Genomic DNA, 23,343 nt, shown 5'->3' with positions numbered 1-23,343 from the left:
CACTGCTAGCTCCTACCAATTGCTATAAAGTGGGGCTACTGCGAATTTTAAGAACCAACTGAGGGCAAGTACATGACCTTAAATTTCAGAGTAGCTCACTTAGTGAAAAAGGGTTCGATCATGCTCAGTTGCTTTAAGCCCTTATGTAAGTACGGTTCACTTATGAAGCACTTTAGTGAAACTAATCAAATCTGAAATAAATGAATATATATCATTAAAGGATAAACCCTAAGAAACAACCCTGTAGGATAATAATGTGGTCTGCAAACAGATGGGTTAATCTTTGAATATATGTTGTTCAAAGAAATACATACACACACACACACACACACACACACACACACACACACAGATATATTTATTTGAAAAGTGGCCTCATATAGATTGCTAACTGAACACAAGATAGTTTCAGGAGAGCACAGATGATTAATTTGCTGTTCAGTCAGACTGGAATGATTTATGTGCCCTTCTATACACCTAAGGGGTGCACATACCTGAACGGTGGGCTAGGTAAGAAAAATGGCAGTAAAGCAAGGGCTGTGCCGGAAGAGCCGTGTGGGCTGTTTCTAACGTATTAGCCCAAAAGCTAATGACTACAGTAACATTAGAAATGAACTAAATACCTCTTAATCAAGGAGGATCTGGACCGGGCGACCATGGGTAGCTTACAACCTTTATTCAGTGTCGTCTGGCAGTGTGGGAAAACTGCTTCAATGACGCAGTTGGCGGCAAAGGGGAGCCAAAATGGCTGGTGTAAATCAGCCTAGTAATACTGGCGTGCACTGCACTTCACCACACTGTTTGCACTATACTGCAAGCAGTATTCCAGTTGCTGATACCGGGAGGATGAACCGGGCATCCGGCATCAGGCTTTATACACCTGTAGTCAGTAGAAGCAACTTGAGGAGACACAGTGTGGGAAGGCAGCATGAAAAAAATGCAGTAGCACTCCTCTTATTAAATGGACTGCAGCAGAACAACAACGATGAGCGCGGGATAAAAATTCTACATTTCGCACATACCCCGGCGAAATATGGTGGATGACGATGTGAACCACATGGCATTGTGCAGGCAAGCTGTCAAGAGCATGGCTGTGGATGTTGCCTTATTGGATCAGAAGAAGAGACCGCTTGAGCATACCTCGCATGCAGAAAGCGTGATTGTCTTTAAGTTCTCCCTCTGGTGGAAGTGACCAGTGAGGGTATTGGGGGGCTGGTTTCCACCCTACACAGCCCGTCATCTGCTGCTACAGATGGAGGTGATGGAAGGAGCTGACACACAATTCCCCCCCTTTCAAGAGGAAAACACTGATGTCAACTGTGCAGAGGGGTGTTTGAAGCCGACTGACAATGCTTGCTGTGGGGCATGCACAGATCATTGCTGCTGTGTTCGTGCTGTGGTTTCTGGTGGGAGGAGGGGCATGGGCAGCTCTTGTATGCTGCATTGGGAGCATGTGAATTTGCATCACTGCTCCAGCGCAGGTGCAAATCACTGTACGCCACATTTTAGTTGAGTGTGATTTATATCGTTCTGTTAGGGCGGAAGTTAATCTTAGTGGGGATCTGCCCTCGATTTTAGCCGATGACGAGGCGAGTGTCAAGAAAGTTTTAAGGTACTGTGATGTTTCTGGGCTTCAGCGTAAAATTTTAGGTTGGAATTTTTAGTGTGTTGCCGAGTGGCTTACCACTCCTTTTTATTCTCGTAATAGGCCAGTTTCAAACATGTGCTATGTGTTTCATTTTAACCCCTTCCCCTATGTTCTCTTGCAGTTCTCCTCTTTATGTGCTGCTTTCCACTTTGCTACTGTTGATGTGCAAACTGCCTATGTAGACTTTCACTTTTAATTTTAGTCCCATTTTGGTGCACTTGCTGCATTTTAGTGACACTCATCCGTAGTTGTTTTCGTTCGGGCGCTAAAGACTACACTGTTGAGCGCCCATAACACCATATCCATCCATCCATCCATCCCACACGCACAAATTCAGTAGTGCAAATATTACAAAAGAGTTTATGTGCAGCTAGTGCCTAGTTATATTGATTATTTTATAAGAAAATGACAATGACAGACACACTTATCATAAAAATGTGCAAGCATAAAAAGACAGTGAAAGTAGTAGATTATTTTTACTGCTTGGGTAGCAAAATGATGATGTCAGATGTAGAAAGGGTAAAAAATTGAGACTGGCAACAGCAAGAAAAACATTTCTGAAAAATAAAAATATTTTAATATTCAGTATAAATTTATTATGAAATCTTCTCTATAAGTATTTGCCATGAGTGTAGCCTTGTACAGAAGTGAAACATGGGCTGAAAACAGTACTGGCGGGAAGAGTAGTGAAGTTTTCGAAATATGGTTTCAAAGAAGAATGCTGAAGTATGGAATGATAAGATTTCACCTACCAGGTTTTTTTGTGCCTTGTCTAAGCCATTTATCTGTGAAAACCTCAATATTCTTTTGGAGAAACTTAGTTTATGGATTTCAAGGCACCACAGGTGACTGATTCACTATGTATTTAACTGGTAAGGAGCAAAGGGTCATGTTAGAGAGCTCTTGCAGCTCTCATGATGACTCATCTTCTGAATGGAACAAATTACTAGTTTTTCCACAGGATTCAATTTTGAGAACAACCTTGTGCTCGTTACATAAAAATGAGCTTCCATCTTACACAGATAAAGAAGGAATAGTATTCTTTACTGATGATGCAAGCATCATAATCAAGCTCATTAGAGCTGCAACAGCAGAAGGAGCAATAAGTGAAATATTCTTAAATATTACTGATTGGTTGTCAGTAAATAGTCCACAGCGTACGTACTTTATTCAATGCACTACATTGCAAGACATGTCATCCTCAATAACAATACAGCACAGGGGACAGGAGATGTACAAAACTGATTGTTCAAAATTTCTCTTTGAAAATGTTGATCAGAACATTCTTTGGAAATCACACTATTATAAATCTTTTGAAATCATTTAGTTAGTAACTTTTGCTTTAAGTGTAACTGCTGATTTTGGTGATGAGAGTATTAGAAAATTATGTTATGTCACGTACTACCATTCATTGATTTCATAAGGAACAGTTTTGCGGAGCAGTTTCTCCCATAGGTACAAAGCATTCAGTGTACAAAAGTGGGTCCATCCTCAAACTTAATGTAGGCAATTGTTTTAAAAATTGTGCGTATCAATAGCCTTTTAGTACATTTACTCTCATGTGAGATTTGTTGTGAAGAATTGGGCACTTCTTTGTCCTTGTCTTTTGCCTTTACTTGAGGTTGAATTTCCTAATCATGCTTTCCTATTCATGCGACACCACCAGTCCTACTTGTAGGCATAGTCTTCTTTAAGTTTTAGCTTCTTCATATCACTTTGGGTTGTGGTTTTCCACCCCCTTCCCTCCTTGTAGGCATAGAAAAGACACTTTCTCATGATATGATCTTTAAGTCTTCATGTTATATGACTGTACCACATCAGGATGGATTGTGAGTGTTTCTCTTTTGTGGAGATTTTACTATCTGCAAAGTTGTGACATCCAGCCATAGATCTATAATATTTCCGAACCGGGGAAAAACTTGATAGTGGTCCCCCCTCCCCTCGAGATAGGATATCAAAAATAAAAAAAGGCTATTTTTCAAAATTAAGTTTATTTTGTAGCACACATCTTTCTGTAGAGTTTGATAATAAGACATGTATGTTTGAGGAAATGTAAGACATGTTATTTGCTCTTAAGTGTGCCAAAGTGTGGAGGCTCTATCACATGTCACTGTATTTCGCTCTGTGGCATTCAAATGTGTATATTTTGCAATGGAAGCCTTCAAACCTATATCTATGACAGTGGAAATTAAAGTGTCCTGTGGTGCCTTTTCTGCTCCCAGTTGGCCGGTTTGACTGTACAACTCTCTCTTAGTAGTGCATGTAGCCATCTGGCAAAAATTTTATGTCAAAATTTCATTTTCTTGGATACTCCGAGAAGATAACATGTAATCTTTTGCGCCTATTATTCCTGTTAGTCATTTATTTCCACTCTGGTAGTCTGAATCTATGGATTTCACTAATAGTTGTAATAATTCTGATCATTCGCACACTCTGCCAACCATGTAAACAAAGAGTGATTGGCGGTTTATTCAGCTTATCTCATATTACCCTGTCACCTTTTGTCCCCAGGAAAGTTTTTTATTTCTAGAAGTGACGGGGATTCCCCTAGCAGAAACGTCACGAACACTATTCACACGTTCAAAAGTGAACTTACGATTTCTTCAGTAATCAACTTAGAATGTGTTCAAAAGTGTTGAAAAACCAACAGGGATGCATTTCTAAAACATATGAATAATCGATAGACCAGTGCTGGCCGTTTGTGGAACAAGGTTGTTTTCTTCAAGAATACGAATCTGGCACCCCCTGTAATTGCCATCTAGATTAGGGCCTGGTGACATTGCCACTAAACAACACTATCAACATGAGGCACTGTATGAGCTGGTGCGGTCTGACAAGCTGGGGAACAGAACCCCTCAAGAGGAAATGAAAACTTGTTGTGTGAGACAAATTATAGGAAAGTAGAAAGTCCAAAGCTGTGTAGAGACATGCAAAGGGATAAATACAACAAATGGCAGGCGGGTGGCTGACAACTGAGCACACAGAAATGGCACACATTACAAGGCACAAGGTAGGTCTGTGGTGGTTGAATTCGGCAGTAGAACTGCCCCACCTGGCTTCCTGCCGCCAGTTGGTAAACATTTAAGTCAGTGGGTGTGCCCATACAACACATCATGTGCACATCCCGTAGCAGTTGTCCACACTGTTCTGTGGTGAGGACTATTCCAGCTCATTTGCCTCCATTGTGATGTCCACTGGTGGGAATACTAAATCCCTCCAATCCGAAAAATCCACATGACCAAAAAAGGCTAGGCTTGGGCTGTGACCTCCAGTGCAGAACTGAGAGAGTGCCAGAGGCCCGAGCAGCAAACTGGCTACCAAAGAAGAAAAAGTTGATGTTACTGTCTCTGCCAGAGGGGCAGAATGGTGTAGAGGCTGATGGTTAGTCTTCTGGCTGTGGCGGAGGTGAGACAATATCCAGTGGCAAAGGGGTGGATAAGGCGGAGGATGGGTCAAAGTCCATGGGGTCCACCACAGCAGGTACAAAAGTGAGCCTTGCTGGGGCCAAAGGCCACAGGTGAATGAGAGGCAGCAGAGGGCATGAAGGAGATGGCAAAAGGGGAGTACAGTGTGGGTGCAACTGATTTGTATGATGGTCAGCTGCTCCCGACCAACATCTACCAAAAATAATTGATGACATTTGTGGCCCACCACAATACCCAGCAGCCACCTCTAATGGTGGCCAAAAGAACATAATAATATGGCAGAATGTGCAGTCCTTGGGTGGGGGGTGGGGGAATGCAGCAGAGCAGGCCATGGTGTCCGGGACATGCTGAGTCAGGCTGCACCAAGTCCAAGAGACCCTGTAATTGGTGCCTATGCAAACATTCTATCAGATTGCATCTGCTGATTGGCATTGCTTGGTATGGAGCCAGATACCTCAGCAATGCACCATTGTGGGAAGTGGCACACACATACCTCTTCATTTGGGTCTTAGAAATACACATGAAGCACTCCATCTTTGAGTTAAGACATCAGTTGAAATGGGGCAGTAGTCAGATGCTGGACACCATTGCAAACACAAAAGCCTTCACTTGTGCAGCACAAATTACTGACCTTAATCGGACACAAGGATCTGGGGAATTCCTCGATGGCAAAAAGACCAACAAGCAGCAGTCAACAATGTGGAGGAAAGCTCGGCTATGTACAGGGAATCTGACAGGGCATTGACGACCAGCATCCACATGCTGCCCAAAAATGGAACTGCGTAATTGAAGTGTGTCCTTTGCTCTAGGACCAACCAATGGGAAAACTGGTGTGGCAGTGCAGCCTGGTTCTGTAGGCTCCACAAGCCTGCACCAGTTGTTCAATGTGTTAATCAAATACAGCTCAGTAGACATGATGTTGCACTACTTCAGATTCGTGTCTGGAGAGACATGCTCTGGCCAACCCACCTGGACAGTTGAAATGATTTTTCGGAAAATAGGGTAGCACTGTGGTGGTGGCAACATCTTGTGCTGTCAGCAGAAAATCAGACAAGGTGTGCTGCAAAGTATTGTCCAATGCAAATGTGAGAGCCTATTGTCAACTGAGCTCTGGATTGGGCCCCACTGGTGGCTATGTTAATGCATCAGTATTTGCATGCTCTATGGTGGAGCGGTAACAAATGTCATTGCAATAATTATTGAGAAAGAGGGCTCGCCCATTCATTCAGTGGGAAGAAGACTGGAGCTTGATCAAGTTCTTGTATGCGGGCAGTTTGATGATGACTTTGACGTGCTCAGCCGTAGGGATGAAGCCATATTTGGTATGTGCAAGTGCCAAAAAGTTGCACTTTTTGGGAGAAAGCTCTGCACTTTTCCGACATATGATGAAGGCCATTCTTCAGAAGGTGTTGGTAAACAGTCTGCAAGTTTTGTAAATGCTGCTCTTCTGTAGAGTCCTCACAATGAAATAAACTTTTGTGAAATAATTTCTACTGCTTCAGTCAATTTTGTAATAATATGTAATTAGCATGATGCATTTCGACAGAATGCTGCCATCAGATGCATTCCAGTTACTTGTATGTAATGGAATGTACCTGGTAAGGCTGCCGCCTGGGGAACTCCATGAGGCAGTGCTGGCTGCTTAGTGTGCACACCTAATTGCATCACCTGCCAGTTGTTGGGAAAGGATATCCCTTGCTGCTCTATTAGCTCATGTGATTCCATAATCTGGGCAATGTTGGCTAAAGAAGATTCCAACACGGTGAAGGCTCTAGATTAGACGTCGGGATCAGATATTAACTGGACAGTCACACCCTGATTAGTGAGTCCTCATGTGTGGTAGTGCACACGTGACACTCAGAACAATACATGCACAAGAAAACCTGCAAATCGGCAATCCAGGCCGCATATGACTGCTAGGGCTGCTTTTGGAGCTGGTTAAATTGCAACCATGCCACCACCACCAGTACATGGATTTGACATCCAAAATATTGTTTAAGTAGCCAACAAAGTTTGTCAAAGAGGAGTTTCCCAGGCTCTCTGGAGCACTTCAAATATTGCACAACTTTGTATAAACTGCACTAATGGACGATAACAAGGTGGCTCTATCAACTGGATCTACGATATGCCTTACCTGGCAGTGCAACCAGGACAGCGTGCATCTGTCCCGCCACCAGTGTGGCATCGGTGTGAAGCAATTCTGCATTCTGGTGTAGCAGAATCTGCCGCCACTGCTGCTGCTGCTGCTGCTGCTGCTGCTCCTCCTCCTCCTCCTCCTCCTCCTCCTCCTCCTGTAGTCGCAACTGTCCCACCCAGCATTGCAGAAATGCCATATCTGGATTGGCACAAAATTAACACTGTGGGAGTGGGAACCATAAACATGATACACATAAGAACATCCTTCAACCCCACTTTAGTATCTGAACAGGTGTGCCAGTGCTGCTAAACAACATTGTCGGCACAAGGTACGTTACGGGCTGTTGGTGGCTCAGTAACAAGCCTGGGAACAGAACCCAGCAAACAGAAAGGGAAAAATCGCCATGTGAGTCAAGCTATGAAGAAGCAGAAAGTTGGAAACTGCATAGAGACATGCATTGGGATAAAAACAACACACAGCAGGCATGGGCGGCTTATGACTAAGCAGACTGAAATGGCATGAGGCACAAGGCGAGATACCTGGTGGCTGAACTCAGCGTTAGAACTGCCGCGCCCAACTTGCTCATGCCATTAGATACCCATATTTAGCAGTGAGTCTGCTCATACCACAAGTTACATGCTATGGCAGTTGTATGCACTATTCTGCCTCAATAACCATGTCAGCTCATCTGCCCCCATCACAGTGTCCACTGGTGGGGATACTAAAGGGATGGCTTTAGATATAGCACTTATAATTCATTGCACATTCTTGCTTTCACTGTTACTCCTCCTATTCATTCTAACATGTGCATTTCTACTGTATGCCGTGTTTGTTAGTGAGCCAGACTTCTCTGTCATACTGTAGCACTAGTCTTGCAGCTGTTTTATAAATTTTACATTTTGTTTTTATAGTCATTTTTGCATTAAACAGAACCGCTAAAAGCAAATGTCGCTTGTTCCAACCAAAAGTTATTCTTTGAGTGATGCCTGTTTAACTCCATGTGTTCTCTGCTATTAATGAGTCCAAATACTTAGAAATGTTTAACCATTGGAAGTTTGACATTATCGAGCTCGATATCTGTTGTTTTTTTGGCATTGTGGGTGAAGTTGCACGTCATGAACATTTGTTTCCAGTTCCCTTCTGCACTCCTCAAAGTTCTCTTGAACTTCCTAGTTATTATCAGATAGAATGGTTAAATCATCAGCATACATTAGATTTTACAGTGTTGGTTTCCGTATCTTTGCAGTTAGATAATTAATTACAACATTAGACAATAAGAAATTACAGATCTTTCGTGCACCCACATGAACGTCAAAGCTCGTTGATATTGCTGCAGAACTTTTGAAGCAAGTTTAGACGTCATTGCACATGTACGTAATAAGTTGAATATTAACAATTTAAGGAAAAGATAGATTGCTACTTACCATGTAGGTGACACGTGAAGCTCCAAACAGGCATAATTAAAAACCACTTAGAAATTATCTTTTGGCCATAGCCTTCAGCAGAAAAAGATTGAGACACACACACACACACACACACACACACACACACACACACACAAAACTAAGCCACCTCATGCACACGTGAGGTGGGGTTTCCCTATCTTTTTCTGATAAAGGCTGTGGCCGAAAGCTGATGTGCAAGTGTCTTTTAATTGTGCCTGTCTGCAACTTCACGTGTCATCTTTATGGTAACTAGCAATCTGTCTTTTCCATACATGTTGATATTCCAGCCTGGAGTTTCCGCTGAAAGATTTTTGCATTACAAATCTTATTGCATGATTAGCATCTGTGGTTCCCTTTCCTGCTGGGAATCCTAACTGATTTTCTGTTAATGATATAAGTTAAGCTAGGCAGTCTTCAAGGATTCTTTCCCAGATTTTAAGGGTATGAAACATTAGTTTTGTGCCCCTCTAGTTTTCAGTCACATACATCTCCTTTGTTTTTGTAGAAGGAAATTAGCGCACCACTTTTCCACATGTTCAGCATGTTCTTGCTTTTCAGAATGTTCAGCAGTCTTACGAGCCATCTCTCCTCAACATCTTCCAGTTCTTTCAACACTTGACCAGGTATTTAATGTGGTGCATTCGATTTGTTGTTTTTCATTTTGAATAATAGTAGTTTTCCTGTTGCTACAGTGATTTCATTTACAGGACCAGATATTATCAGCTCGTTTGCTCTGGCTGTCATGGAAACTTTTCATTAGAAGATTATAATATTCATGCCATCTTTTGCATATATCCTCATCAGCTGTCAGTAGTGTGCTATTGCTGTCTTTGATGTACTTTATGGTTTTGAAGTCTTTATTGCTGTTCAGTCTGTGTTTCCTTTTTGTATTTATTTACACAGGTTGAACTCATATTTTCCTTCTCAGTGTCAACCGTTCTACAGAATATTTTCTTAGCCTCTTTGTAAGGTTTCCTATCTGTATCGGAGTTCTTGCCAAGCTTCAAATAATTGTTTCTTTTCACATGTGGAATCTTTGGTGTGGGTGTTCCTCCATTTTTGGGATCCTTGTTATTGTGAAGGGCTCCTTTACTGATGCCTAGTAAGTTTTGGTGGTGGTTACATAGAAATTTTCAAATTTCTGCCAAACCTCACTGGAGAAACTGTACTGAGGATATCTTTAGAAATGTAGTAGCTAATTTCTTTTTTGAAACTAATTCCCTTTTCAGTGCGTAATTCATGACATTTGATTCTTTCAGGCAGAACTAGGCGCTCTTTGAAAAGAATAGTAGCATAAATAAATTCAACATTATGGGCAAAAATAGCCTTCACTACCCACAATGTAAACTTACTCTTGTACAGAAAGGAGTGAAATATGCAGCCATTAAAATATTTGACCTCTCCCCCACCCGTTGTTAATTAAGGATGCAGGTGGATAATGGAAGTTTTAAGAACAAATTAAAATCATTTCTGTTTGACGGCTCCTTTTGCACCCTAGATGTATTTTTGAACTGACAAAATTTAGTTGGGTTACATTTATGATGTTTTGTTGCAGATTGAAACTGAAAAAAAAGAAGTCTATTTTGATGTAAATGGCTGTCAAGTAACCATGTTTTTACAGATAAAATGTATCTTATTTCTACAACTATAGACACATTCCCTGTCATAATTCATCTACATCTACATTTATACTCTGCAAGCCACCCAACGGTGTGTGGCGGAGGGCACTTTATGTGCCACTGTCATTACCTCCCTTTTCTGTTCCAGTCGTGTCTGGTTCGCGGGAAGAACGACCGTTGGAAAGCCTCCGTGCACGCTTGAATCTCTCTAATTTTACATTCGTGATCTCCTTGGGAGGTATAAGTAGGGGGAAGCAATATATTCGATACCTCATCCAGAAACGCACCCTCTCGAAACCTGGACAGCAAGCTACACCGCGATGCAGAGCGCCTCTCTTGCAGAGTCTGCCACTTGAGTTTGCTAAACATCTCCGTAATGCTATCACGGTTACCAAATAACCCTGTGACGAAACACGCCGCTCTTCTTTGGATCTTCTCCAACTCCTCCATCAACACGATCTGGTACGGATCCCACACTGATGAGCAATACTCAAGTATAGTTCGAACAAGTGTTTTGTAAGCCACCTCCTTTGTTGATGGACTACATTTTCTAAGGACTCTCCCAATGAATCTCAACCTGGTACCCACCTTACCAACAATTAATTTTATATGATCATTCCACTTCAAAACATTCCGCATGCATACTCCCACATATTTTACAGAAGTAACTGCAACCAGTGTTTGTTCCACTATCATATAATCATACAATAAAGGATCCTTCTTTCTATGTATTCACAATAAATTGCATTACATTACATTGTTGTTGTGAATATGATCCACAGGACGTGCAAAAAACTAACCCAGAGTATTAGATGCATTGATTGTGTAACTATTGAAGAGTTTGTCATTGTCGTCGTCGTCGTCATCGTTGTTGTCTTCAGTGCAAAGACTGGTTGAATGCAGCTTTCCATGCTATTCTGTCATGAGCAAGCCTCTTCGTCTCCAGTAACTATTGCAACCTACATTCTTCTGAATCTGATTACTGTATTAATTTCTTGGTCTCCCTCTATTATTCCACCCTCCTCTCCCCCAATCCCACACTTCCTTCAGTACTAAATTGGTGATCCTTTGATGTCCCAGAATGTCAACCAATCCATTATTCTAGTCAGGTTGTGCCACATATTTCTTTTCTCCCAGTTCTATTCGGTATCTCCTCATTAATTACGTGATCTACCTATCTAATCTACAGCATTCTTCTGTAACACATTTATAAAGCTTCTATTCTCTTCATGTCTAACTTTTGTTCATATTTCGCTTTGATACATGGCTTCTTCACTTCCAGTTATGGCTACACTCCTTACAAATGCTTTAAGCAAAGAGTTCTTAACACTTAAATTTATATTCGATGTTAACAGATTTCTTTTCTTCAGAAACGCTTTTCTTGCCACTGCCAGTCTACATTTTATATCCCCTCTACTTCAGCTATCACCAGTTATTCTGCTGCCCAAATTAGAAACCTTATCTATTACTTTTAAGTCTATCGTTACCTAATTTAATTCCATCAGCATAACGTGCTTTAATTTGACTACACTTCATAATCCTCGTTTTGGTTTTGTTGATGTTTATCTTATACCCTCCTTTCAAAACACTGTTCAGTGCGTTCAGCTGTTCTTCTAAGCCCTTTGTTGTCTGTGAGAAAACTACAATGTTATCGACAAACATCAGGGTTTTTATTTCTTCTCCTTGAACTTTATTCTTACTGCAAATTTTTCTTTTGTTTCCTTTATTACTGCTTGCTCAGTGTACAGATTGAATAACATAGGGAATAGGCTACAACCTTGCCTCACTCCCTTCTCAACCACTGCTTCCCTTTCATGCCCGTTGACTCTTATAACTGTCATCTGGTTTCTATACAAGTTGTAAATAGCCTTTCGCTCCCTGTATTTTACCCCTGCTATCTTTAGAATTTCAAAGAGGTATTCCGGTCAACATTCTTGAAAGCTTTCACTAAGTCTACAAAAGCTATAAATGTATGTCTTTCCTTAACCCATCATCTGAGATAAGTCATAGGGGCAGTATTGTCTTGCATGTTCCTACATTTCTCCAAAATCCAAATGATCTTCCCTGAGGTTGGCTTCTTACTGCCAGTTTTTACATTCTTCTGTAAAGAATTCAAGTTTGTATTTTGCAGCCATGACTTACTAAAGTGATAGTTCTGTAATTTTTACCCTTATCGGCAATTGCTTTCTTTGGAATTGGAATCATTGCATTATTTTTGAAGTCTGAGGCTATTTCTCTTGCCTCGTAAATCTTGCACACCAGACCGAAGTGTTTCGTCATGGTTGGCTCACCCAAGGTCATCAATAGTTCTGATGGAATGTCGTCCATTTCCAGGGCCTCATTTTGACTGAAGTCTTTCACTGCCCGGGTAAATTCTTCACACAAAATCATATCTCCCATCCCATCTTCATCTACATCCTGTTGTGTTTTTATAATATTGCCTGGAAGTTCATTTCCCTTGTATATACCCTCTATGTACTCCTTCTACCTTCCAGCTTTCCAGTCTTTGCTTAGTACTGGTTTTCCATCTGAGCACTTGATATTCATAAATCTGGTTCTCTTTTCTCCAAAGCTTCTTTAATTTTCCTGTAGGCAGTATCTACCTTTCCCCTAGTAAAATATGCTTTTCAATCCTTAAATTTGTCCTCTAGCCATTCCTGCTTAGCCTTTTTGCACTTTCTCTCAGTCTCTTTTTTTAGACATTTATATTTCATTTCACCTGCTTTATTTGCTGCATTTTTTTTATATCTTCTCCTTTCATCAATTAAATTCAATACCTCTGGTGTTATCCAAGGCGTCCTACTAGGCCTTGCCTTTTTACCTATTTGATCCTCTGCTGCTTTCACTATTTTATCTCTTAAAGCTACCCATTCATATTCTGCTGTCTTCCTTTCCCATGTTTTAGTCAACTGTTGCCTAATGTTCCCTCTGAAACTCTCAACAGTCTCTGGTTCTTACAACTTATCCAGTCCCATGTCCCTAACTTCCTGTCTTTTTGCAATTTCATGTTTTCATCCACAGTTCATATCCAATAAATTGTGATCAGGATCCACATCTGCCCCTGGAAATGTCTTGCAGTTTAAAAACTGGTTCAGTAATCTCTGTCTTACCATCATATAAGCAATCCAGGTATCTTCCATGTGTAAAGCTTAGTTTCATGGTTCTTAAACCAAATGTTTGATTATTAAATTAGGCTCTGTGAAAAATTTTACCAGGTGGCTTCCTCTTTCATTATTTTCCCTCAGTCCATATTCACCTACTATTTTTCCTTCCAGTCACCCATCACAATTAAATTTTTGTTTCCCTTAACTATCTGAATAATTTCTTTTATCTCATCGTATGTTTCTTCAATCTCTTTATCATCTGTAGAGCTAGGTGACATATAAACTTGTACTACTGTCGCAGGTAGGGTTTGTGCCTATCTTGACTATGGTAATGCACCCATATGGTGTTCACAGTGGCTTACCCACATTCCTATTTTCTTATTAACTATTAAATCCACCCCTGCATTACCTCCATTTGATTTTGTATACAACCCTGTATTTACCTGACCAGAAGTCCTGTTCCTCCTGCCACCAAACTTCACTAATTACCACTACATCTAACTTCAACCTATCCATTTCCCTTTTTAAATTTTCTAACCTACCTGCCTAATTAAGGGAGCTAACATTCCACAGAGAAACTGTGTGATTGTGAAACTGTTGGTTCATTTGTTGCAGCTTATTTGACAAGCTATGTTTTCATCATTTCGTTGGGAGTGATCACATTCACATTCAAACAAACACCTATATTGGGCAAGGAGGCATATCTCACTCACCAGGCACACTAGTTAGGTGCATCTATAAGAGATTCCTATCATGTGACACACACATTGCCACTAATGTCATCAATGACATAGCAGACATCTTTTCCGGTCGACGATTCAGTTGACTTGTTGTGTTTTCATCAAATGTTCCCATTTCCAATTCGAAAGCCACTTCCTTTTGGCTTATAATAGAATGGCTGTGCAGAATTAGCTTTCATTGTAGGTCGCTTCCTTTCGCCTCGCTGTTGCAAATGGATGTTACATGGCAACACAGACACAGATTTGAATACACCGAACAGTGAAGGAAAAAAAAAAAAAAATAAAAATAAAAAAAAATAAAAAATAAAAAAGGGCACAGGGGAGCTTTGAACATGGCTTGTTTGCTTTAGAGTCCAGCACTGTGCTTCCTTATCCATGATTCCATCACTTTTCTTCTTCATTCAGTTTTGTACTTGTTGAGATAGGACTGTTCTCTGTTTCTATTTTGAGTTTTTTTCACATTTCTGTTTTGCTCTTTTTTCACAGTTCAGTACACCTTCCTCCTGTTTTCATGCTTGATCTGTGTTCAGTTTTTGATGGGCAGTCCACTAGGCTCTCTTACCACTAAATTTGAGGGGAAGTGATAGGCAGTTTCCCTTGTGAGTACTTCCCACCCAGAGATTCGTACTATTTTACCTGTGGAATATTTTACCCAAGAGGATGCCATCATCATTTAATCATACAGTAGAGCTGCACGCCCTCAGGAAAGGCTGCTGCCCCTCTTCAGGAATCACACATTTGCCTGCCCCCCCCCCCCCCCCCCCAACAGATACTCCTCTGTTGTGATTGCACCTACCCTGTGGCTATCTGTGTCACTGAGGCATGCAAGTCACTCCATGAAGTACATACTAGTGCATGGAGCTGCATCAGTTCAGACATCAGGCTGAAGGAGACACAACAAGTGTAATCCTACCTGTTCAGCCCCTTTTTTACGTCCAAAAGATGTTGCCACATCTGTAATGTAGGGAAGGTGTTCGACCACATTCCATTTGAATAGTTGAAGTTGTTTTGTTGTAACATTGGCATGCAATCCAGAAGTGTTGTAAAACAGACCGACACTTAACGAAAACATCTGTATTTGGTTTTTAATGCTCCTGAGTATCCTCTGTGATGTCTCTTTATATGCAGCTGAATTGATTTTTCTCCCCAGTGGCTGCTGCCACTGGGCTCTCTCAAATGAAGAACTGTAGTGTAACTTGAGAATATAGCTTGGCAAACAACCAGTTCATGTATGTACTACGTACGCATGAACCCTTTCTGATATTCAAATTTGCTTTGATTTCCAGGTCTATCAAAGGCTTTAAAAAATTCTTGTGTTTCTGAGTTCACCATTCAGTTCCTGAAAAGAAATATTCCTAATAGGTCTAAATACCTTTCATGGTTGAAGTAAATAAGAACCTTGGGGAAGTTTAATGTTTACCAAGGCTTTCTGTAATAGGTTTAGTGATATTCCCATAAATTGGTAAATGATACATTAGGTTGATGTGTGAGTGACGTTGGATATTGATAACATATGTGGCACTCCATTATCGTGAAATCGGCATGTACTCTAACATTCAAAGTTTATGTTAGTGTAGAACAACTGAGAATGTCATCAACACTGTAATGAATTTGTAGTAGAAGCTAGTTAACTGACGAAATTTCATTTTACTAAACCACATTATTATTTCTATTTAGGACTTTTGCCACAATATATTGTAAATAACGTGACACTGTGAAAATTGGAGAATCATTTTGTGAAGGATATTGTGTACCAGAGAATCTTAAGCCTAGTTAAATTTTAAGAACAATGGTTGTAGGTAAAGGTTTGGTAAATCTTTTGCTGTGTGTAGATTACAGATTTGTGTTGAAGTAGTAGTAGTAGTAGTAGTAGTAGTAGTAGTAGTAGTATTTGCACAATTTATTTCGTTTTCTGTTTCTGGGAACCGATATATGTGTTTACTAAATCTTTCAAAAATTTTTATTGTTTCCTGTGTTGCAGAAAAATGCTTGCCATCAAGAACCTGAGAGCTATCTGCAGGCTGAAGTGACAGAAGCTAGTGACACTTCACTTCTTCTGGAAATAAAGTCAGATGAGAGGAATCACAGTCATGGAAGCTCAGATGTAGACCAAGAAGAACTGAAAGTGGGTGACTCAGATGATTATAATTCAGACAATGTATCTTCAGTCCCAGCTGTGAATAAGAAATGGCAGCCACCTCTTGTAAAGAGTCGCACATTTTCTGAATCGAGTGGAGAGGATCTTGTAAGTTCATTCTGATCATAAAGTAACTTTTATTAAAACCAGACATTCTGAAAATCTATGGTTATTGTTTAGTATACACTGATCCAAATATTGAAACTATAGATAAAGCTATCCAGATAAACCCTGGGGAGAATGATTTATTTGAAACAGCTAAGTGCAGGTATTTCAATATTACTGCAGGATGAGGAGAAAGGTCTTGTCACTTAAAATAGCCAAGTAGGACAGTGCACAGTACTGTACCACCTGAGACCTTCTTCTTCTTCTTCTTCTTTCAGAATTACAGTGCATATTATGATACAGTTTGGTTGTTGGATGGCTTACTGGAATTGGCTCGGAATGCATATTGCAGCTTTCCGAATACGTCCCATTGCAGCACTGGAGGTTTGTCTTTATAGAGGAATGGGGAAACATCACTTAGATTAATGATCTCACTGAATGTGTATACACAAGTAGGAAGCTCAGCTGGTGCCATTTGCAATAAATATAACCTTACAGATTGTGTCCAATTAGCTTCAGGGCTGAAAGAAAATTTTTGTCTTCAAGTGTTATTTTGATGTTGATGTTGCTTCAGCTTCAATAATCCATGCTGTAAGTTTAACACACATGATGAGTTGCACCACTGTCCAACAGAAGAATAATTTCAACTGTAGAGCCCAGTTATTATGTTTCTGCAGAAATCATGATTAATTTGTAACAATTCTATTCGTTATGTAGTCTGCCAGGCCATTAGAGGTACTGTAAACAGTGTTAAAATAATTGGGAGCCATTTTCACCAAGTTTCATCTGCCTCCATCACTGAGTGGTCATAGTGAGTGACTGCCATGTGGAGGACTTGGGATTGATTCCTGGTACTGCTGGGGACTTTTTTCTGGTGGGAGGACTGGAATGGGGTGCACTTAGCCCTGTGATGCCAATTGAGGAGCTACTTGACTGAGTAATGGTGGCTCCAGATAATGAAAACTGACAACAGCCGGAAGATTGGTGTGCTGACCCCACACCCCTCAATAATGCATCCAGTGATGCCATTGGTGGAGGATGACATGGATGGTCAGTTGGTACTGATGGGCCCACCAGGACCTGTGGACAGAGTTTACATTTACTTATTGAGTTTCTCTGAACTCAGGACTCTTGCAGCTACAGTTGAACATATGACATTTGAAATCACAACTGCACTGGAAATTTCGTCAAATTTCCTGTCACAAGGGTGCAATGTGACCTTATTTTATTTATAGTCCATCTGTTCTACATCAGCAAGATGTCGTATTTCAAGGAACTGTTATTCAGCTATACTTAAGTTTTTTCATTGGACCTAAGGTGCATTGGTTGAAAATTTTCAGTTTCAAGACAGAGTTTAAAAAAGTATAAATTTTTAATTTATTTGAAACATTAATTACTAAATGCACCTACCTTAAAACAAAAATGAATGTATATCGTTTGACAACAATATTATGAAAAATATGGATAGCTTCTCCCCGTATAGAGGTGAAGCTGAGCCACAGACTGGCACAGTGAAAAGACTGCTATACATTTAAGGTTCCAGCCAAAGGGCCCTCTTGCAAAGTAGAGTGTGCACATGCAACTCTGCTCCACTCATGTGTCCCCAGTCACAGTTGTTGTGTGTATGTGTTTTCTATTTCATAAGAAGACCTTTTGGCTGAAAGCTTAAAGGTATAGCAATCATTTTGTTGTGCATGTCTGCAACTCAGCATCTCCTCTATATGGTGAATAGAAATGTATCCTTTTCATAATATTATTGTTGTTCCAGCCTGGACTTTGCATTGTTTGCATATTATTTAATATTTATTACAAATTGGAAATATGACTTAGTAAAATTTTGATATGTAAGTAAATAAAACAGACCTAGGATACAATTTTCACATTATACAACAAATACTGTTTATCTTTACATCTCTATACCACATTTTCAGACCTTTTGCAAAATTTGTATTTCAAAAACTCCAGCTCTCTTGCAATGAAACAATAACGTCTCCTTCATAAAAAAATCCTTGAGGAATGTGTAAAATTGGATACTCAGCTTTCCAGATTTATTCTTTCTTGTTCTGCTGCTGCTCTCTGCAAATAGTTATTACTAATTGCACGTATGTGCTGTTTCACCACATTGTTCACAGAGTGTGACCCAGTTATCTAATAACATCATCTTTCAATAATACGTGTTCCTAACTGTTACATATCAAAGGAAAAAAAATTAGATTCTTATAATACATTCATAACTTATTCCCCCTACACATTGGAGGAAAGAAAAAAGAAAGGGAAAAGTTTGTTGGGTCTAGTTGTTATGTATGTAGACTGAAGTTATGAGTGAAAATTTCTGCAAAGGCTGGGAATCAAACCTGGGTCTCATGTTTCACGTTTACTAGGCAGGTGCATTAGCCACTAAATCAACTTGGCACTGCAGCTCACAGAAGTGCATGGATTACCCTGGTCCACCTTTCTCGTCAATCCAATCTGAATTCTCACTGCTGTCCCAGTCTACTTCAGATTTCCTGTATACATGAACATAATTGCTGAGGTTCTCAAAGTTCTGGAGTAGCACCTTAGCATCGAATGCAAATGGGGGGATCCAGCCTGAAACACATGTGCAGGTACTTACACAAATGAAATGACACAGTTTCAGAGACTACTGGTCTCATAAAGATATGCTTTTTGTACATAGACTAAGGATTAGTGGCTTACACATCTGTCCAGTAAGTAGGGTTTAGGAAACCCAGGTTTGACTCCCTTCCTTGGTACAAATTTTCTCTCAGCACTTCAGTCCAGTTAAGTCTCTGAAATTGTGTTATCTCATTTATTGGATCTAGTTTTGTCAGAACAAAATGTGCTCTGACACAGTAATGTGTTATAAGATATTGGCCTTAACTTCTTTCAAGTTATAATTCGGCTTCTCCTGACTTTGTTTTGTTCCTCAGACTGAAATGAGTCTGAAAGGACATCATTTTGGGACAACATAGGTAGTTGAATTGCCTTTGGTTCAATGCCTAAACAGCTTTGTAGTTGCTGACTTAAAGGGGTGTATGAAGACTGGAAAAAGTGCTGGTTGTGATATATTTGTGCTGGAAGGTTATATTTTATTAATGTTAACTCACTGTGAATGTATCTTTAATACATTTCTTTTTATAACATCATTCCGGACACTGGATAAATGAAGAAGCAGTAATTATTGTTATTTTTCATGTTACCTGGTTATTCCATAAGTACAGAAACATTGTTCTTCCATGTCTGGAGTCATATAGATAAGACATACAGACACCTGCTTCAGTAAATTCCAGTATGTCATCTTCATCATAAAGATTTATTTTCAGCAAGCTGGACAAGAACTTTGTGAATGATATGCACCTGTTGACTTCTACCCTGGTATAGGTTTTCTCTCTCCACTGTATCCCATGTTACTCCTCTCTTCTTGAGATCATCATTAACCTTATCTCCCCCATCTCATTCTAGGCTGTCCAATCGGTCTTTTTCCTGGTACCTCCATCTCCAAATACTGATTATGTGGAGTTCAAGTATGGTGCATTCACTTTACATGACCTAGCCATTCAATCTTGCAGCACTCATTCTTTCCTCCATGGTCAGGGTCATTTGTAGGTGTCTCCTTACACATTTGTTCCTGGCTATGTGTCTCATGGTTTTTTGTAGAGCTGACCTAAGGAACTTCATTTCTTGACTCTCCAGACTATATACCATGATTGGCTGGCAGGAGATAGGTTTTATACATTGTCTGTTCAGCTTTTAGGGGGTCTCCATTGTTCCAGATTAGGTTTTGTACTTACTGGAAGAAGCAAGATGCTTTTGCTACTCTGTTTGAAACTTGCATCATTTGATATGACACTATCCAGATAACGAAACTTTCACTCATGCAACCTTCTTTCCTTCCAGTATGATGTTACAAGATGTGAATATCCTACTCATCTTTATTGCCACTTTCTTATTTTTACTGTCAGCTTGAATTCTTTAAATTATTTATTCTAGTAATCAAATCTGCTTTGAACCTCTTTTTCCCACCTTACCTCAGATGGTGATGTCATCAGCAAAAGCAGTAGTGTTGAGATCTTCATTTTTTACTTCCTTAACTTTCTTCCTGATTGTGTCCATAAGTGTAACAATGAGTAACAGGGAAAGTGAACTGCCTTGCTGAACATCTCTCCTTGTCTTAAACCATTTTTTACGAACTTCCAGCATGATTTGATCATCCACCTCCTACTTGTACACTGCTTTAACAACCTTCATACAGTATCTGAACTTTTTAAATTAATGAATCAGGAACATTATGTTTCCTCAAGAATTCCCATATTTTTCCGTCTTGGTTCACTGACATATGCTTTCTCCCAAATCCAAGAACACTGCTGTCAGATCCTTTCCTTCCAAGAACACTGCTATCAGATCCTTTCCTTTTTCCCAATACTTCTCCATTGACTGGCAGAGGGAAAAAAATTAGGTCTATCATTCCCCTTCCACTTCTGATTCCATGCTGCTGTTTCTCAAATTGATGATTTAGGATCTTTCTCAGTCTTTTTTCTGTGATCTTTGCAGTTATCTTACTTCAGTGCGATAGCAGCATGATTACTCTGTAGTTGATGCGCTTTTTACTTCCTTTTTTAAGTAGTCAAATTATAATTCCTTTTTTCCAATCATGTGGCACTTTGTTCTGTTTCCATTGTATTCCACACATCCGATGTAACCATTGTCTTCCTTGGATTCCAGCTACCGTAATCATATCTGCTATCAGTTCATCTACTTCTGCTGCCTTCCCACTTTTCATATGTTTTGGGGCATTTTCACTTTCTGCCCAAGAAATTGGATGCTGTTGTTCCTCTACTTCAATGACTTTGGTGTCATTCTCTTGTCCATTTTTCCTATTCAGTAAAGGGGGGGGGGGGGGGGAAGAGTGACCAGAGGTTCAGGGCACTCTCTTGTCCTTGGGGTGGGAAACTGCCCCTAAAGGTGGAAGAATCAGCAATGATCAACAGCATGAGGATGCAGAAGGCAGTGGAAACCAATGCATTAAAGACACAAAACATGTATCCACAGGGCCTGTGGCCTGTAAATGAAAAAGAGTCATGATGATCTCACCATTGGCAAAATATTCCAGAATAGTCCCAGATTCAGATTTCTGGGAGGGGATTGCCAAGGGAGAGATGACCATGAAAAAAAAGATTGAATAACCAATGAAAGGATAATGTTCTGTGAGCCAGGGCATGGATTGTCAGAAGTTTGAACGTGGTAGGGAAGCTAGAAAATCTGAAAAGGGAAATGCAAAATCTCAGCAAAATTAAATGGAAAGAAGACAAGGGTTTCTGGTCAGATGAGTATAGGGTAATATCAACAGCAGCAGAAAATGGTGTAACAGGAGTGGGATTCATTAGGAATAGGAAGGTAGGGCAGAGAGTATGTTACTGTGAACAGTTCAGTGGTAGGGTTGCTCTTATCAGAATCAACAGCAAGCTAACACCAACAGTGATAGTTCAGGTATACGTGCCAACGTTGCAATTTGAAGATAAAGAGATAGAGAAAGTATATGAAGATATTGAAAGGATAATACAGTATGTAAAGGGAGATGAAAATCTAATTATCTTGGGGGACTAGAGCACAGCTTTAGGGGAAGGAGCAAAAGAAAAGGTTACAGGAGAATGTGGGCTAGAGACAAGGAGTGAGAGAGGAGGAAGACTAATTGAGCTCTTTAATAAATTTCAGCTAGTAATAGCAAATACTATGTTCAAGAATCACAAGAGGAGGGGGTATACTTGGAAAAGACTGGGTGATACGTTAAGATTTCAATTAGATTACATCGTGGTCAGATAGAGATTCCGAAATCAGATACTAGATTGCAAGGCGTACCGTAGAGCAGATATAGACTCAGATCACAATGTAGTAGTGATGAAGAGTAGGATGAAGTTAAGAGTAGGATGAAGTTTAATAGGCTAGTCAAGAAGAATCAATACGCAAAGAAGTGGGATGCGGAAGTACTAAGGAATGATGAGATACGCTTGAAGTTCTCTAAGGCTATAGATACTGCAATAAGGAAAAGCTCAATAGGCAGTACAGTTGAAGAGGAATGGGCATCTCTAAAAAGGGCAGTCACAGAAGTTCGGAAGAAAAACATAGGTACAAAGAAGGTAACTGTGAAGAAACCACGATTAACAGAAGAAATACTGCAGCTGATTGATGAAAGAAGAAAGTACAAAAATGTTCAAAGAAATTCAGGAATACAGAAATACAAGTCACTGAGAAATGAAATAACATGAAGAGTGCAACGGGAATTCCACTGTTAAATGCAGAGAAGAGAGCGGATAGGTGGAAAGAGTACATTGAAGGCTTCCATGAGGGGGGGATTTGTCTGATGTGATAGAAGAAGAAACAGGAGTCGATTTTGAAGAGATAGGGGATCCAGTATTAGAATCAGAATTTAAGAGAGCTTTCGAGGACTTAAGAGCAGCTAAGGAAAAAGGGATAGATAACATTCCATCAGAATTCCTAAAATCATTGGGGGAAATGCCAACAAAATGATTATTCATGTTGGTGAGTAGAATGTATGAGTCTGGTCACATACCACCTGACCTCAAAATATCATCCAAACAATTGCCAAAGACTCCAAGAGTAGACAAATCCGAGAATTGTCGCACAATTAGCTTAACAGCTCATACATTCAAGTTGCTGACAAGAATGATATGCAGAAGAATGGAAAAGAAAATGGAGTGTGTGTTAGATGACGGTCAGTTTGGCTTCTACATCTACATCTATATCCATACTCCACAAGCCACCTGACGGGGTGTGGCGGAGGGTACTTTGAGTACCTCTATTGGTTCTCCCTTCTATTCCAGTCTCGTATTGTTCGTGGAAAGAAAGATTGTCGGTATGCTTCTGTGTGGGCTCTAATCTCTCTGATTTTATCCTCGTGGTCTCTTTGTGAGATATACGTAGGAGGGAGCAGTATACCATATTTACTCAAATCTAAGCTGCACTTT

At 40.1% G+C, this 23,343-nt stretch overlaps 1 protein-coding gene across 1 annotated transcript in view; it reads left to right on the top strand.

The window, feature by feature from the left end:
• The window catches only part of LOC126262470 (protein kintoun), a 97,804-nt gene that overhangs the window by 15,679 nt on the left and 58,782 nt on the right, over positions 1–23,343 (top strand). Inside the window, exon 2 of the mRNA XM_049959134.1 lies at positions 16,100–16,363. Within this exon, the coding sequence (XP_049815091.1) occupies positions 16,100–16,363 (264 nt within the window). The remainder of the gene's footprint in view (positions 1–16,099; positions 16,364–23,343) is intronic.

This window comes from Schistocerca nitens, chromosome 1 (assembly GCF_023898315.1).
Source record: "Schistocerca nitens isolate TAMUIC-IGC-003100 chromosome 1, iqSchNite1.1, whole genome shotgun sequence".
NCBI classification, from domain to species: Eukaryota; Metazoa; Arthropoda; class Insecta; order Orthoptera; family Acrididae; genus Schistocerca; species Schistocerca nitens.
Note: the sequence above shows the minus strand (reverse complement) of the source record. Positions and strands in the feature narration are given on the sequence as shown.